At 43.1% G+C, this 18,744-nt stretch overlaps 1 protein-coding gene across 1 annotated transcript in view; it reads left to right on the top strand.

Annotated features, from left to right (window-relative positions):
• GPR107 (G protein-coupled receptor 107) overlaps positions 1–5,511 on the top strand; it is a 206,719-nt gene extending 201,208 nt beyond the window's left edge. Inside the window, exon 18 of the mRNA XM_063936684.1 lies at positions 3,402–5,511. Within this exon, the coding sequence (XP_063792754.1) occupies positions 3,402–3,486 (85 nt within the window). The 3' untranslated portion in view covers positions 3,487–5,511. The remainder of the gene's footprint in view (positions 1–3,401) is intronic.
• Positions 5,512–18,744: the final 13,233 nt, after the last annotated feature.

Raw genomic sequence — 18,744 nt, 5'->3', positions numbered from 1 at the left:
CTCGGAACCACATTTATGTCAGTCTCAGTGCATCATGTGTCTCCTTTTTCACTGCATTCTGTTATGGCTCCAAAAATTAAAATTGGGATAATTTATGGCCCCACATTTATTTAGATGGGTGTGTGTGACCTGTCCACTTTCGAGCCATTCCCCCAAATGCCTACTCACTTGGGTGGCATACCACATATTCCTGAGAACACAGCAACTGTGATGTCACTGGTTCCTAGTGAATTGATAGGCCCAATATTCATCTTGATTATTCATTTACACAGTGGCTGCCTGCGGTTGTGTAGGTTTTAGGGCTTATATAGGTACAGTTTACAGTCCAGTAGCTGATTGCACAACAAAAGAATTACCACCCACACCGTCCGGCGTTACACAGAGTGGGGCAGATGTATTAAGCTTGGTGAAGTGATAAAGCAGTGATAAAGACGTGATAAGTGGAAGGTGATAACGCACCAGCCAATCAGCTCCTAACTGTAAACATTTTTAAGCCTGTAATGATTGGCTGGTGCGTTATCACCTTCCACTTATCAAAGATTTATCATTTCTCCAGGCTTAATACATCTGCCCCAATGGCAGGCATTACTGAACAACTTTATACAACTTTTTATTTTTTTAATTTATTTTTTGTATAATTTTTTTTTTAATTGAAAGAAATCCAAGTACAAGAACACAAAATTGCATAGACATAAATAGGTCCTGAACAGTCAAGTTTGTACAACTTTTTATAATCTTTATAATTTGTTTTTGACGTTTCTCCCCAGGGCCACAGCCTAGTGGTTCATTCCTCTGGATCTGTGCACCTATGTGGTGACATTTGGCAGTCCCAGTATGAGAAGTTATTACGATTAATAGGTCACTATAAATGTGAGATGTATTTACCATACACTGGATAAAATATAAAAGCTCATATGCCTTTGTCAAGACTTTTAATATTACTGTTATGAGTATGTTTAATTACTGTACTCCTCTTCAGAAGCTGAAGTGAAAGGAAACAATTTTTCTATCGGTTTTTTTGGTTTATTAACCCCCCTACAAGTAACCCTTTATAGTTAGGATGGAAAGCAGCTGAGACCTATTTCCCTAAAGGGTTGCACACAGCATACTGTAATTCAGTGGGGTCAATTCAATTCAGCAACAGTTGAATAGCGCCGCAAATTCGCTCCCGACGCTATTCAATTCAGCTCCAGTTAAATCGGCGATGGCCCGCTCTCGCCGACTTAACAGGTTATTTTGTCGGGAGAACGGGCATTCTCCGACTTAACTACCCGTGGCGATGCTGATTCCCCACAGAATCAGCCTTGCAGCAGCTCTTTTGTCAGTTTTCTTCTCTCACCCCCCGGGGCTGAGAGAAGAATTCCCGACAATTGAGGGTAGCTAGTTGCTGTATTGAATAGCGCCGGGAGCTACTTCCCGGCGCTATTCAACAGTTGCTGAATTGAATCGAGCCCACTGTCTACACTCTATCCACCATGCCCGATCAGTAGTGGACAACCGGTACCTTGTTGCGAGTCACGCGTGGCTGTCTGGTTATTGCAGTAACGGTGATCGCGCTGAGCCCAACAAAAAAGGGGTCCCAGGGACCCCTCACTTTTAAAAATTGGGGTCCTACCGGTCTTTTTCTGGGTCCCATTGGAATGAAGGTTCGTATTAATCTTAATATTGTTTGGACACTACAAAAGTGTTGCAAGGTGGGGGGGATGGGGTGACGATGCTGCTGGGCTGTGTAGCATGCAGGACATCCTGCACCAGAGCTGTGTAACTAGACATTTTGGTGCCCTTAGGCAGAAAGTGAATTGGTGTAACACCTACCAGAGCGGAAAGCACAGGCGGTGCGCGCTGCAAAATTTTAGGGGCGTGGCTTCATGGGGATAGGGCGTGACCACTTAATAGTGCCAATTCACATTACACCACACAGTAGTGCAGCTTATACACATTGCACCAGGTAGAACCTCCTATGCACACTGCGCCAGGTACAGCACGTTATACACTTTGCTCCAGGTATGGACTTTATACACATTGCGCCAGGCAGAGCACGTTCTACACATTGCGCCAGGCAGAGCGCGTTCTACACATTGCGCCAGGCAGAGCACGTTCTACACATTGCGCCAGGCAGAGCACGTTCTACACATTGCGCCAGGCAGAGCACGTTCTACACATTGCGCCAGGCAGAGCACGTTCTACACATTGCGCCAGGCAGAGCACGTTCTACACATTGCACCAGGCAGAGCACGAGTGTGGTACTACCCTGCCAGCCCAAGTGGCATTATGCCATTGTGCACATACAGACACACACTTATTCTAAGTACACAAACATCGACACACACATATATATACACAAGCTGCCCATCCCTGTTACCGGGTTGCTGGGTGCTGAGAATAGCCGGTAACAGAGCTCTCTGCACTCTGCGTCTCCCGCTGCCCGCCCGAGTGCCTGACAAGCTGTCTCCTCCCTCTCTCTCTCTCCCCCCCCCCCTTCCCCGGTCATCACTGCTCCGTTATAGCCGCCGCCGTCTCTGCTGTGTCGGGCCAGCTGTGAGTGAGGGAAGGCGGCAGCAATGTCTATCAGTGACCGGGGGGAGCTCACAGCAGCATTTGTAATGGGACGGGGAGGCGGCACCAACCGTGCGGCACCAACCGTGCGGCACCCTCACTGTCTATCAGTGACCGGTAGGGTGTGGGGAACTCACGGCAGCGCAGCACCAATTGTAAAGGGACGGGGAGGCAGCACCAACCATGCTCCACCCAGGCTCACGGCAGCGCAGCATCCATTGGAAGGGTACGGGGAGGCGGCACCAACCATGCTCCACTCTCCCTGTCTATCAGTGACCCGGGGGGGGTGGGCGGCTCACGGCAGCGCAGCATCAATTGGAAGGGACCGGGAGGCAGCAGGAGAATTCACTTGTCGCGGTGTGCAGCGCTCATCACAGTGCGTCCTGTGGGACGCGCTGATTTTTTAAAACCGGGTCCCTTACTGCTTATAGCGCGTAAAATATGCTCTATAGCGAGTATTTGCGATCACTGATAATGACTCTCCGTTCCTATGTCTAATAATTCAGCGATTCCACGGAGATAATGGACAGGTGACATTTGCTCATCAGTTTGTTTAGTCAGCCGTACGTTAATCTCTAGTTTAGGCTGTTTATCCACTTCATGCTCCTGTTCCCACTTGGAAACGTGATCTTCCGCTATTATACAGAGACACCATGCGACCCTCTTGTTGGGAACAAATGTCTATTGTGGAAAATAGGATATCTGCTGCAGGCAAAAAGGGGTACACATATGCCTAGGCCGCACTGTTATACTAGTATGCCACCACGCTCTGCCATATCTGGAGCTATGTCTAGAGTCTTGCATCTCCATCTCGACTAATGGCACTGTTCTGTCCCTGTTTTCAGAGTAACGACCACGGGAGCTACAGAGGGTGTAAAGAAAATGAAAAAGGTGGTCAATGGGTCTTCGGAATGGCAGAACTCTGCGTGAATGGACAAACGGACCGATTTGGCTTTTTAATTTATTATCTCTTCCTATATTACATGCAAACTAAGCGGGACAGAGTTACACTCCACCTCCTTCCTTATCACGTGCAGCATCTCCCTCACAGAGACATGAAATAAGCCTATCAACCAGTACCGGTCAAAGGCATGTCCAAGGACAGCCCACAATGTGCTGTAATCTCCAGTTACTCAGATTCATCCTGCAAGGTAACACCAACTTCCGGTGTGGACACCTGTGTATGGGGATAAAAAAAAAAAAACAACTTATATGATCTACAAAATTTCTTGTATTTGAAAGCAGGACTAAAGTAATTGAGGGACTATGTCTTTGAGAAATAATATCTGAATCAGGTTTGTACCTTTTTTTTTTTTTTTTTTTTTGTCGTCTTTTTTTTCTTTATGCATAGGCCAGCAAGTGTGTGGCGTAAATTAATTTACTTGAGTCCATGGTGATTGTGCAGTTGTAGCCATGTAGCAAGCCACCGAGAAATGCTATTTAAAGTTAGACACACTCTCCCACCCCCGTCCTCCTTATCATTTTTTTTTTTTTTTTTTTTAATCTTGTGATTTTTTTTTTCTTTTGATAACTGCAGCATATCTATACCTAACCAGCTAGGAACATTAAAAGAAAAAGAAAAAAAGTGTAAATATTTTTTTTTTTTTTTTTATAAGAAAAGTTATTATGGCGTTTATAGAATATATTATACATATATATTGGAAATTGATTCTAAGTACCTTACTAAGCACGTGGATGTCGGTGGCACATCAACTGGTTCATGCCATAGCAGAGATGTGGGGGGATCCTCTAATTGTTTGTTCTATATTTGTTTAACTACTTGTAGCCTACGTCCCAATCAGCATAGTTCTAATTAATCAGATGACCCTCTAAGGCAGGCCTGGCCAACCTTGATAAGCTGTTGTGAAACTACAAGTCCCAGCATGGCCTGCCACAGATTTGCTATTAGGGAGTACTAAAGCTGTGGCAGGGCATGCTGGGATGTGTAGATTCACAACAGCTGGAGAGCCACAGGTTGGCCTGTCCTGCTCTTAGTGAAATGTTACTGAACAGAATCCCAGTATTACAGATTTGCTGTAGTTTAGAATCCAAATATATTTGATTAGAGAACAGTCTGTGCCCAGGCCATGATCCTTATAGTGAAGGGGGGGAGGGGAACAGGAGAGCAAGTTTTGAGTGCCCCGACACCTTGCTCCTTCACCGGCTGCCTGAGGTCTGTATCCCAGTGTGTTCCGTGGCTGCATGGCTCTGGAGTTACTGTGTGTGTGTGTTAGTATTTCATTTTGGGTTAGTCATGAATCAGAAAAGAATGTTTTAATTTTTTCGGGTGTGGTAACGGCTATACAACCTCTTATCGCTCAGGAAGCCACATTAATATTCATGAGTTAGTTTCAAGGCTTTGGGCATGTGAATAGAGAAAGCAAATGTTTGCCCCCTGCACTGCTGATGTAAAGCAGCCCGTTACTTAAATAGTTATTTAAATTGCAAAGTTAAAGGCAGATGTCTATTTTCAGAGGTCACAGTCAGGGTCAGTGCTTCCAACCCCCCACCCCCCAAAAAAAAACCACACATACTCCACCACTACTCCATTGTTTCCTAATCAACTTATCCAAGATATTAAAGTTCTGCGTCAGCTGCTGCAGAACCTCCTGAGAAGAAAGGCTGTCAGTTATCCAGGTACAAGCAAGATGGCTTCTAGTGGCTTTCCTGCCAGTGTTGGCTCCAAAGCAGTCACTGAACCAAATCTTTCAGGTCTCTGTAGACGCAGGGCTGGTGGAGGGAGAAAGCACAAATCACCTGTACAGCTTGTTTTTGTTTTGTTTTTTTCTTTGCGAACAACACAGTTTTGTGATTGATCTCTAAACTGGCCTGTGACATTTGTCAGTCCTGAATGGCTTTTAAGTAGCCGGTTTATAAGGCACTGCTGAAGTATGAATAGGTTTTAATGGACACAACGGTTTCTTTTGTGAATAAAAAAAAAATGTTGCTTTATTATCCAATGCTTCCTGTTGTAAATGTAGCTTTGCATCCAAGATCAGACTCACAGCTATTGCAGACACAGGGAAAGGAAACAGGTTGGAGGAGGGACTGTGTTGTGCCTTTTCATTTTTGTTTCTTCCTGGTTAAGTGGAAAAGAAGATTTCTCTGGCTGGGTCCACAGGTTATCCACAGGATAACATTGGTATATGCCGGAGCGACAGCGGAAATGGCACCAAACGGTCACGAGCTTTCTGGCCTCCCAGGATGCATTGGGGCTTCACCATATAATCCCGCCCACTGACTCAGTCAAATCAGTTTTTTGTTTGGTGCGGCAAGGAGCCGGCCATGGTCAAGGGCTGCTGTTATAGCATCTAGAAAAAGGGGAAAGAGGAGAGTGACCGTAAGACGGTCATCCTCCAAAGAAGGCTTACTTTATGGCGCACTCTTTTTTTATCATGAAATTCGTAATTATTATAGAATTAAAACTTAACATTTATTGAAGATATTAAAATAATGTGGTCAAAATAAGATCTAAACAGCACAGGTTGGTCAAAATAGACCTGTAGTGATTCAAAATCTCTATATGCCTACACGTATGGTATATACGTGGTTAATGTTCACTTTACTGTACAAATAGAATCTCTAATAGAAATTTCTAAAACATAACCACGTGTCTACACATACGACAAATATACAGTCAATAGTAATTTCATAATGTAGATAACCCATCCATAGGTTATTTCTAACATACCATAATGAAAAAATTTAGAACAAAAGTGAAAATATTAGTTATATGATTATTTGGGTAACTATAAGCTCAAGGAGATCTCTCTCAATAAATAATTGGATCTCACACCAGAGACGTATACCCGGTTAGCGATGATTGCCTACTCTGCTAATGCACATCCCCTTTGATTAATGGGAATTGTTGTCCCCTAAAAGGACAGGAATGGTATAACTTCAATCACTGAGCGCATGAGGGTTGCCAATTTGTTTCCTTATATATTAAGATGATTAAGACCGCATATGGACATATGACCCCCATGCGCTCAAGAGACACACCTATATTACTGTCGGCTTGTTCGTCAGCAGATTTAGTGTGACTAGATAGAGTGGTACCTCATATATATCAGCTCCCTGTTTAATGATAGCCCGTAGTTGTAATATATGGAAGAAATTCACCAACTGACCAGAGGGGTGAGGTAGATTTTACGATGTCTAGTTCTTAAATAACCATATCTACATGATAGTGCTACTTCTCACATAGCTTGTTGATGTAACATACAAAAGAAGGGAGCATATGCTCACTAATTCATCGAATAAATCAAAAGCATGCGACAGTTAGCAACACATCTGAAACATCAAAATCAATGGATGAACATAAATTCATCACAATCCGTATCTTGATTTTTGAACACATATATCCCCCTAATCATATGCAATGGCAATCCATAAATAAACACACATTTCCTTTGGTAATTGACAATTAACAAGGTATGATAACATGGGCATACTGTTCAAATTCATGAATGCATACACATAATAATAATTATCATATTAATTCAATACCTGTCAATATGGCATGGTATAATGAAAAGGAAAAAAGCTTCCATTTTCAAAGCCTGTTTTCTTATGTATCCCTCAATTGATCAGGCCAATAGATACAATAAATTCAGGACCCTGAATTGCCATTGCATATGATTAGGGGGATATATGTGTTCAAAAATCAAGATACGGATTGTGATGAATTTATGTTCATCCATTGATTTTGATGTTTCAGATGTGTTAACTGTCGCAGGTTTTTGATTTATTCGATTAATTAGTGAGCATATGCTCCCTTCTTTTGTATGTTACATCAACAAGCTATGTGAGAAGTAGCACTATCATGTAGATATGGTTGTTTAAGAACTAGACATCGTAAAAGCTACCTCACCCCTCTGGTCAGTTGGTGAATTTCTTCCATATATTACAACTACGGGCTATCATTAAACAGGGAGCTGATATATATGAGGTACCACTCTATCTAGTCACACTAAATCTGCTGACTAACAAGCCGACAGTAATATAGGTGTGTCTCTTGAGCGCATGGGGGTCATATGTCCATATGCGATCTTAATATATAAGGAAACAAATTGGCAACCCTCATGCGCTCAGTGATTGAAGTTATAGCATTCCTGTCCTTTTAGGGGACAACAATTCCCATTAATCAAAGGGGATGTGCATTAGCAGAGTAGGCAATCACCGCTAACCGGGTATACGTCTCTGGTGTGAGATCCAATTATTTATTGAGAGAGATCTCCTTGAGCTTATAGTTACCCGAATAATCATATTACTAATATTTTCACTTTTGTTCTAAATTTTTTCATTATGGTATGTTAGAAATAACCTATGGATGGGTTATCTACATTATGAAATTACTATTGACTGTATATTTGTCGTATGTGTAGACACGTGGTTATGTTTTGGAAATTTGTATCAGAGATTCTATTTGTACAGTAAAGTGAACATTAACCACGTATATACCATACGTGTAGGCATATAGAGATTTTGAATCACTACAGGTCTATTTTGACCAACCTGTGCTGTTTATATCTTATTTTGACCACATTATTTTAATATCTTCAATAAATGTTAAGTTTTAATTCTATAATAATTACGAATTTCATGATAAAAAAGAGTGCGCCATAAGTAAGCCTTCTTTGGAGGATGACCGTCTTACGGTCACTCTCCTCTTTCCCCTTTTTCTAGATACTGTACCATGCTTACTGGTGCACCTCCAGCCTAATCTAATTCTCAGTTTAGGGTATTCCGCTTATTTAATTGTCTCTCTAAGGCTGGTTCTTATTAAAATAGTTTTTTCTTAATACAGGTTGAGTCTCCCTAATCCAAAATGCTTGGGACCAGAGGTACTTTGGATATGGGATTTTTCCGTATTTTGGAATAATTGCATACCATAGTGAGATATCATGGTGATGGGACCTAAGTCTAAGCACAGAATGCATTTATGTTACATATACACCTTATACACACAGCCTGAAGGTCATTTTAGCCAATATTTGTTATAACTTTGTGCATTAAGCAAAGTGTGTCTACATTCACACAATTCATTTATGTTTCATATACACCTTATACACACAGCCTGAAGGTCATTTAATACAATATTTTTAATAACTTTGTGTATTAAACAAAGTTTGTGTACATTGGGACATCAAAAAACAAAGGTTTCACTATCTCACTCTCAAAAAAGTCCGTATTTCGGAATATTCCGTATTTCGGAATATATGGATATGGGATACTCAACCTGTAATACTGAAAGAGCCTGTGCATAGCCCTTCAGACTATGGGGGATATTCAATTTGGTCCGAAGAGACATCGGGAGTAAAAAACCCCGATGTTTCTTCGGGTGCTGCTGTCGGGCTATTTAATTTGCTCGGCCGGTAACAAGTCCTCTTACACCCGAAAACACACAGGTTCAGTGAAACCTGTGCGTTTTCGGGTGAAACAGCCCCGTTTTCGGTTGAAAACGGGGCTGTTATCGGGCATTTTGCTTCGCCTGCCGGAGGCAGGTGAAGCAAAACCCCCGATAAGCCGCGGCACGCGCCGGCTTATCGGGGCCAATTAAATAGCCCCCACCGGCCGATACTTATCACCCGGCACCCCGGGCCAAATTGAATATCCCCCCTATACGTCTCTCCTTCTCAAATATCTGCTGTTATAGCAGCCTGTAGCTTTTTATTATTTTATTTTTATAGTCTTACTTTGTTTTTTTGAGTGACTTAAACGCATAATAGAAAGAGTCTCTCCAACAACTCCCCACCGGGTCGCAACAACGCTTACCTTCGCGGTACAGTGCTGTCTCGACGGGCGTCTGTGTCGGATGTTTTAGCAGGTCCAGCAGACGTATCCAGGCTGTGGCCGGAGCATGGGGAGAAGGTAAGTCTATGGATTTCCTCTTACTAGGGGTTCCGGACACAGCTACACTGCTTTTGGTGGAGACTACAAACAGTGTGTTGATGCGCCGAACACTCTTAGGTGCAACAGCGCTATGCTTTAGGGATCATAGACGCCAGGACTAGGTTCAGGCCGCGATCCTTAAAGTTTAAGTCAATGGGAGAATCAGACGCTCTCCTGGCCGCCCCTCCCCTAAGTGCATGACCAGTTTCCGCGCGTCTCCCGTGCATGAACTGAATGACCTCACTTCCGTCTCAGTCGCTACCGCGAGGGTACTTGGTCGCAGCTTAGACGCTGCGGTTGTGTACACTAGATTGCCGGACCGAGTCTCAGGCCTTAGCGTCTGCATACACGTGGCATTCACTGAGCGTCCGTGTCCGTTTGTGAGCGTCCGTGTCTTTTCACCAGTTATCAAAGTGGCAGTGTACACCAGTAGCGTCTGAATCCACTCAGCGTCTTGCGAGCGTATTTGTTGGATATGGAAGTGTGGTGCGTCTCCCTGTATCCCGCTCTATGGAGGAAGGGTATACAGTACTAAAAATTCTCTCTACTTGTTAGTATGAATTGTTAATTTTGGTACATATTGCATATAAGGCCTGTATATTACTGTTGTTTCTGCATGTGATGTTTGAAAAAAAAACAGTTAAAAACAGAAATACAATTTTCCTACTTACTTGTAAGTTATTATGATGGTGATTGTATTCTCATATGACAATGTTTAATGCTTTAACATGTGACTGACTGCTAGTATGTGTGCTGACTTTTTTATGTTGTCAGTCCTGTTCTGAACCTCAATTCAGGTGCACGGTTGTGGTCAGATTGATCTCTCTTCTATAGATATATAGGTGATTTTCAGTCACAAATTGTGTAGTCATAAACAGAATTTTACCATGTCTGTGAGCGGCAAAAGTGACGAGGAGAATTTATCAGGCACTCCTACATCCCTAACATGTTTATCTTGTAAAACAGGGTTAATTGGTATAGGCCAGTTGGTCACTTATGAGGGGTTATGTGCGTACTGTTTTGCTTTTCAGCAAAGTAAAAAACAGGAATTGGTTCAACAACCAGCAGAGCCACCATGGAGTAGGTTCGTACAGACTTTGTCTTCAATAGCGGGCAGGTTAACTCCGGCAGCACCACCCCAGGGGATAGGTTACACTATTAACCCATACATGCAGCTCCCTTCCTACGGTCTGGTTCCAGTAACTTCTACAAGTAACCAAGGTACAGGTAAGACTAAGACAGATACGTCTATGTTGCAGACTACACAAGATGATACAACAGATGATGATACAGTATATTCAAATACTCCGTATGATGATCAATCGCAGAGTTTCAGCTCAGAGGATGTAGCTGAACTTCTTGATGCAATGAAGGCTATTCTCTCTTTGGAGGAAACAACCAAAACAGTGTCAAAATCTAAAGCACCTGTGTTTAAACGAACAAAAACAGTTAAGACTGAATTCCCAGCGTCAGAGGATCTGACGGAAATGATGGAAGAATCTTGGGCGACGCCCAGTCAAAAATATAAGATTCCGAAAAAATGGGATTCTTGTTATCCATTTCCTGCTGCGGATGGTTCAAAAAGAGAAGTTCCTCCGAAAGTAGATGCACATGTACTGCGACTGGTGCATAAATCTGCTTTACCATTGTCATCTACCTCACTAAATGATGTCACAGACAGAAGGGTAGATAGCTTCTTGAAAAGTACATTTTCTCTCTCTAGGGAGCAGTGGTAAGGCCTGCTATGGCTTCAGCCTGGATGGCAAAGGCAATGGTAGAATGGATGGAGGAACTAGAGAATGGCCTCTCCTCCCTTAATAGGGAGCAGGAGTATCATTTAGGCCGTTTAAGACAAGCTGCCCAATATATGGAAGAAGCAGCAATTGATATGGGTATGATTGCTTCTAAAGCATCAGCCTTGACAGTAGCCGCTCGTAGAGCAGTTTGGCTACGCACTTGGAAAGCAGATGCTGAATCCATGAAAGAATTGGAAGCATTGCCTTTCAATGGTAATATATTGTGTGGGAAACAATTATCTGATATTCTAGAATCGGAAGCTGAATCCAAAAAGGTCAGATTTCCGGCTAGTTATAACCCTAAGACTATGGGTTCAAAGTTTCGGCCATTTCGATGGCAAGCAAAGGCTAAAGAGGAGTCTAAGCAACCCCAGTTCAATATATCGACCTGGGGTAGGAAGCAATGGGCTAGTAGAAGGCCAGCTTCCAAGCCTGAACAGAAACCATCAGCCTGAAGAGACGGGCCTCCGCCTGGAGGATTCCAGGGTTGGGGGCCGACTCCTTCATTTTGCACACATATGGCAACAGTCGACGACAGATGCTTGGGTGCAGAAGGTGGTATCTCACGGGTATGGGTTCCCATTCAGGAGGCAACCTCCTCAAAGATTTTTTTGCACCAGCCCTTCTCGTATAGAGTCGAAGGCCAATCCCCTGCAAGAAGCAGTCCAAAAATTACTGCAGTCAGGTGTGATTGTCCCAGTACCTCCATCACAAAGGGGACAGGGGTTTTACTCCAATCTCAAAATGTTAAACAAATACATTGGATTCCAAGGTTCCACATGGAGACATTACGCTCCATAATGTTGGCTATGGAACCGGGAGATTACATGGTATCTCTGGATATACAGGATGCTTACCTACATGTTCCTATAGCACGGTCACATCAGTGTTGCCTCAGGTTTGCCATCCTCCAGGAACATTTTCAGTTCCAAGCCTTGCCCTTTGGGCTAGCAACAGCACCCAGGGTGTTTACCAAAATTATGGTGGTTATGGCAGTTTATCTCCGCAAGCAGGGGATAAGAATATTTCCATACCTCGATGACCTGTTAATCCTAGCACATTCGCAGGAGTTACTTTTGAGCCATCTTCAACAGACAGTAGTTTGTTTACAGAGACACGGGTGGCTCATAAACTGGGAAAAGTTTTCTCTGAATCCGTCACAGCGGATGGTTCATTTGGGGGCCATATTGGATTCATGTCTACAGAGAGTTTTCTAACCAGAGAAAAAGATAGTCAAGGTGCAGGTCATGACTCAGGAAGCGTTGCACACTCAGACAATGTCAGTCCATGCAGCAATGCGACTGTTGGGTCTGATGGTATCAACCTTCGACATGGTGGAATATGCGCAATTCCACTCCAGACCATTACAGCACCTTATGCTGTCCAAATGGAACAGAAATCATCAGACAATAAAAAAGCAGATGATAAAGTTTCCAGTAAACATCAAAAGGTCTCTAGCTTGGTGGCTACAGACAGACCATTTAAACAAGGGGAGACCCTTTTGGGTAAAAGAATGGCAAGTCCTGACAACAGATGCCAGTCTTCAAGGCTGGGGAGCGGTACTTGAAAGCCTTTGGTTCCAGGGAAAATGTTCCATAAGGGAAAGTCGCCTGCCAATAAATCTGTTGGAAATAAGGGCCATTTATATGGCTCTAGTTCAGGCAAAGGACAGTCTGCAAGGAAGACCGGTCCAGATTCGCTCAGACAATGCGACAGCAGTAGAGTACTTCAATCATCAGGGAGGAACTCGCAACAAAAGATTGATGGAGGAAGTAACTCCCATACTAAGGTGGGCAGAACTCCATCTTCCAGCATTGTCAGCAGTGTTTGTTCCAGGTGTTCTGAACTGGGAAGCGGATTTTCTCAGTCGACACACCATTCAGGAAACCGAATGGGCATTACACCCAGAAGTGTTTCAGACAATAGTGAACAGATGGGGTCTACCAGAAATAGACCTCATGGCGTCTCGTCTAAACAACAAAGTTCCGAGGTACGGATCAAGAACAAAGGATCCCGGAGCGGTCCTTGTAGATGCACTGTCAGTAAAATGGAAATTCCATCTGGCGTATCTGTTCCCTCCAATATCTCTGTTACCCAGAGTAGTGATAAAGATAAAGCAAGCAAAGGGATCCATAATTCTAATAGCTCCAGCTTGGCCAAGAAGGCATTGGTACACAGATCTACTGAGAATGTCCATGGAAGCACCGATACTGCTCCCTCAACGTCCAGATCTGCTAATGCAGGGTCCCTGTTGTCACAGCCATCTGGATCGTCTGTCTTTGACGGTGTGGCTGTTGACACCTCTATCTTAGAAGCTAGAGGATTTTCAAAACAAGTGATTCAAACTATGCTTAGAGCAGGAAAGCCGTCTTCAGCTCGTATTTATCATCGAATATGGGACGCCTATATTCATTGGTGTAGTGGAAAAAGTTTGAATCCAAGATCGTTTAAAGTATCCAGGATTTTGGATTTCCTTCAAGCAGGATTGGATAAGGGTTTGAAAGTAGCTTCCTTGAGAGTTCAAGTATCAGCGTTAACTGGTTTCAGCGAAAGATTGCTGATTTGCAGGATGTGCGTACTTTCTTTCAGGGAGTTGTACACATTCAACCTCCATTTGTTCCTCCTGCAGCTCCCTGGGATTTGAATCTAGTTCTTAAATTCCTTCAGGGACCTCCATTTGAACCACTTAAGAGAGCAGATCTTAAATGGTTAACGGTTAAAGTACTCTTTCTACTGGCAATGGCCTCAGCTAGAAGAGTATTAGATTTAGGAGCACTGTCGTGTAAGTCTCCTTTCCTAAGTTTTTTTTCCAGATAAAGCAGTTCTCAGAACTAGATCTGGTTATCTTTCGAAGGTGGTTTCAAAGTTTCACCTTAATGAAGAGATTGTAGTCCCAGCTTTTCAGGTATCGGGACTGTATGCGGGAGAAGCGTAGCTGGACGTAGTCCGAGCATTAAGAATCTACATAGATCGTACTAGTGCCATCAGAAAAACAGATTCTCTCTTCATCCTCTACGGATTTCATAGAAGAGGATGGCCTGCTAGTAAACAGACGCTGGCAAGATGGCTCAGAATGGTAATATCAGAAGCTTATTCTCATGCAGATCTCCCTACTCCGGCTAATGTCTCTGCTCACTCTACACGTATGGTAGGTCCTTCATGGGCAGCACAACATGGTGCTTCAGCAGGACAGATTTGTAAGGCAGCCACATGGTCTTCCATAAACACATTCATTAGACATTATGCCTTGGATACTTTTGCCTCTCATGACGCAGAATTTGGGCGAAAGGTTCTCCTGTGTAATCAGGAGCGTCCCCACCACTAAAACTGGCTTTGGGAATCCCAATGTTATCCTGTGGATAACCTGTGGATCCAGCTAGAGAAATAGACGTTATGGTAAGAACTAACCGTTGATAATGTGATTTCTCTTATGTTTACAGGTATCCACAGGGGTCCCACCCTGACGCACCTGATTTGAGGATCTTTACAATCACTAAACCTCTTCCCTCTTGTATGGAAGGGTGTGCATGTGTGTTCTTATCGCCTGAATAGGTTTCTACCTGATGCTCCTGTCTAATTGCTGTGGAAAGAACTGATTTGACTGAGTCAGTGGGCGGGATTATATGGTGAAGCCCAGATGCATCCTGGGAGGCCAGAAAGCTCATGACCGTTTTGTGCCATTTCCGCTGTCGCTCCGGCATATCCCAATGTTATCCTGTGGACATAAGAGAAATTACGTCATCAACGGTAAGTTCTTACCATAACGTCTATTTTTTTTGTTTTTGCTGTATGAAATTATTAAAATAGAATTACAGATGTGTCGTCATACGCCTCAATGCACCATCCAATCCACGAGCCGCAACAAGTGTCTTTTTGCGTGAACGTACATCTTGGTCACAATGCAATGTGACAACCTCTTTTATACACTGCAGCCTCAGAATCCGTCAAACACAGATGTACAAGTGTCACATATTATATGAATCCGTGCAGTCTCGTGGAGCAGCTTTCTTGGATTGCGCATTCGCTGGGAAAAGACGCTCGGCGCAAGCCTAGTTGCATGGGACCTGTCGCACCGAGGTGGGATGTTTTACGCGACTGCACTAATAGTTTATCAGGACACACCTGTAAAGTAAGCTTACAGTCATGAGCAAATGGGACTGTCCTGTAAATTGGGGCTCTTTGGAGACGGTATATTGCATGTAACATTAACTCACCATAAGGAGTTTGTAGCTACACAGCTTTTGTAATTTAATATTCTTTTTTGTGTGTGTGTGTGTGTGTGTGTGTGTGTGTGTGTGTGTGTTTGTGTGTGTGTGACTTTGTGAAAATACAAGTCCCAGTATACCTTCCTACTGATCAGCTGGTAAGCATGCTGGGACTTGTTTCACAACAGCTTGAGAGCAACAGGGTGGCCAGGCCTGCCTCTGTCAAACAGAGTTGCAAAGATAAGGGGGTGGTAAAAAGGGTTGGTTAAGAGATCCTGGCAGTTGTGATCCAGGCAGTCAGAATACCGTCAACAGAATCCTGACTGATGGCGGTAAGTATATTTATCCTACCCTAACCTCCTCCATACTCTCAGCCTAACCCCAACCTCAAGGCCAGTACTTACTTTCAGGACATTTCGGGATTCTGACCGTCAAGATCCCATTGTCTGTATTACATAGTAACATAGTAACTAAGGTTGAAAAAAGACAATTGTCCATCGCATTCACCTATTTGTGGTCTCCTATGCAGTCTTATTATAGGACTAGTTATTTTTATGATAGGACTAGTTATATTAACTATAATGCGTGCCTACGCACCATAACCCTGAATATCTTTATCCAATAGGAATTTATCTAACCCATTCTTAAAGATGTTGACTGAGTCCGCTGTTACTACTCTCCCAGGCAGGGAATTCCAAACACCTATTGTCCTTACTGTGAAAAAACTTTTTCACCTCAATGTGCGGAAACTCCTCTCCTCTAACCTAAGCGAGTGACCACGTGTCCTCTGTGCTGATCTAATAGAAAACAGGTCCCTCCCGAGCTCTGTGTATTGACCCCTTATATATTTGTAGATGTTGATCATGTCCCCTCTTAGTCTCCTCTTTTCTAATGTAAACATGCCTAGCCTTGCAAGCCTTTCCTCGTATTCCAGCGTCTCCATGCCCTTGATTAGTTTGGTCGCCCGCCTCTGAACCTTTTCTAGCTCCAGGATATCCTTTTTGTAATATGGTGCCCAAAATTGCACACAGTATTCAAGATGTGGCCTCACTAGTGATTTATATAATGGGAGTATAATACTCTCGTTCCTTGCATCAATTCCCCATTTTATGCATGCTAATATCTTATTAGCACTCTTTGCTGCACTCCTACTTTGGGTACTACTGCTTAATTTGTTATCTATGTGAACTCCTAAGTCTTTTTCCAGTACAGAATCCCCTAGTATTACCCCATTTAGTATGTAGTGTAATTTCTGGTCTTGGCCCCACAGTGCATTACCTTACACTTGTCTGTGTTGAATCTCATTCTCCATTTTGCTGCCCATGCTTCCAGTTTAATTAAGTCATTCTGAAGTGACTCAGCATCCCTCTCCGTATTTTTAACCTTACACAATTTGGTATCGTCTGCGAAAATTGACACCATGCTCTCTAGACCTACTGTTAGGTCGTTGATGAAAATGTTGAACAAAAGTGGTCCAAGTACCGACCCTTGTGGCACACCACTTAGTACTTTAGTCCAATTTGAAAATGATCCATTGACCACAATACGCTGCTCCCTATTATCTAACCAATTACTGACCCAAGTGCATATTGTGCTCCCTAGCCCTATTTCTTGTAGCTTATAGATAAGACGCATGTGTGGTACAGTGTCGAAAGCTTTGGCAAGGTCTAAAAAGATTACATCCACCTCCTTACCTTGATCAAGGTTCGCACTTACTGTTTCATAAAAGCCAAGTAAGTTGGTTTGACATGATCTGTCCTTCACAAATCCATGTTGGTTCCTTTTAATGACCTTATTTGCTTCAAGGAACTTTTGAATACCGTCCCTTAGAATACCTTCCAATACTTTCCCCACTATAGATGTAAGACTAACTGGTCTATAATTACCTGGTTCAGCTTTGCTCCCCTTTTTTGAATATCGGCACTACCTCTGCTATACGCCAGTCTTTGGGAACCATACCCGATTTAACCGAATCCATGAAGATCAAATATAGAGGTCTTGCTAGTTCAGCGTGCAACTCCATAAGAACTCTCGGGTGAATTCCATCTGGACCAGGTGACTTACCTCCTCACATAAATAAGCATTTAGCAGTGGGACATTATCTTTGTTGAGATTTTGTGTTGGACCCAGCATTTGGTCCTCTCTGGTAAATACCGTTGAAAAAAAATTGTTTAGTTTGTTTGCTATGTCAGTATTCTGACTGTTGGGATCCCGCTTTTTTTGTGCCTTGCTGTATTGAGGAACCCATGGCAGTTTCCATTTTCCTCTTTGTGTAAGGGTATTCATTTTGGACTGGCTGTGTTCAAGGTCACATCCTGATGTTTAGCAGAACCTGTCATATTCCTGAAATTTGCTTTTCGATGAAGAAGCACAATTTTGTAGGCACACGCACAAAAGTTGACACATAGGCCAATATAGGGTGAAGAGAGTGCCACTTTGTTGGTGGTGAACCTTACATTTTCATTTTACCAAGAATATGGATTTTGCACCAGCTGGCAGTATTCACGCTATGGGGTATATTCGTGAAGCACTGAAAAGCATGGAAAAAAGGACCCGTGGAAAAATTGCCCATGGCAACCAATCAGCTTTGAAGGAAGTCTTTTTAAGTACAGTCTATCAAATGTAAGGGAGATGCTGATTGTTTAGTCAGGAGCTCAGTGCTCCCACGTGCTGTACCTCCAGCACAATTTTTCAAACTGAGGGAGGAGGGATGTGAAGGGGGAGGAGCCGGCTGTGCAGACAATGCTAATTTTAGATTGTGCCACACCTCCGGTTGCAGGCTTCACACCCCTACTGTATAGGACTCCAGTGTCCCCTAGAGGATTCAGAGAAATGGATTTATTGGTAAGTACCAAAATCCTCTTTTTAAGTACAGTCTATCAAATGTAAGGGAGATGCTGATTGGTTGCCATGGGCAAATTCTCCACAGGTCTGTTTCTCCACTGTTTTCACTGCTTCATGAATAGACCCCTATATCTTTAACCTTAGTGGGACAGTTTTCGCACCTCTGGGGGTCACTTTCTCAGAAAAGTTCATTTCTAATTGTATGTAATATAAACTGTTCTGATGTCTCCTCACAGTCCTAGTTTATTCGGAAATATACAGAGCCTTGTTTCATGTACTGTAGTAATATGTTGCTGGGTATTTGATAACTGACCTTGTTCTTTTATCTATTTTTATTGCCAGTTTCTCAGTGATAATAATTTTTTGATCACATTCCCTTCAGAGCAATTCCAGTTACCTCAACACAGCGGAGGCAGCCATTTTGGTGACTGAACCAAAATCATTGCTAA

Source organism: Pseudophryne corroboree, chromosome 8 (genome assembly GCF_028390025.1).
Source record: "Pseudophryne corroboree isolate aPseCor3 chromosome 8, aPseCor3.hap2, whole genome shotgun sequence".
Lineage (NCBI taxonomy): Eukaryota > Metazoa > Chordata > Amphibia > Anura > Myobatrachidae > Pseudophryne > Pseudophryne corroboree.
Note: the sequence above shows the minus strand (reverse complement) of the source record. Positions and strands in the feature narration are given on the sequence as shown.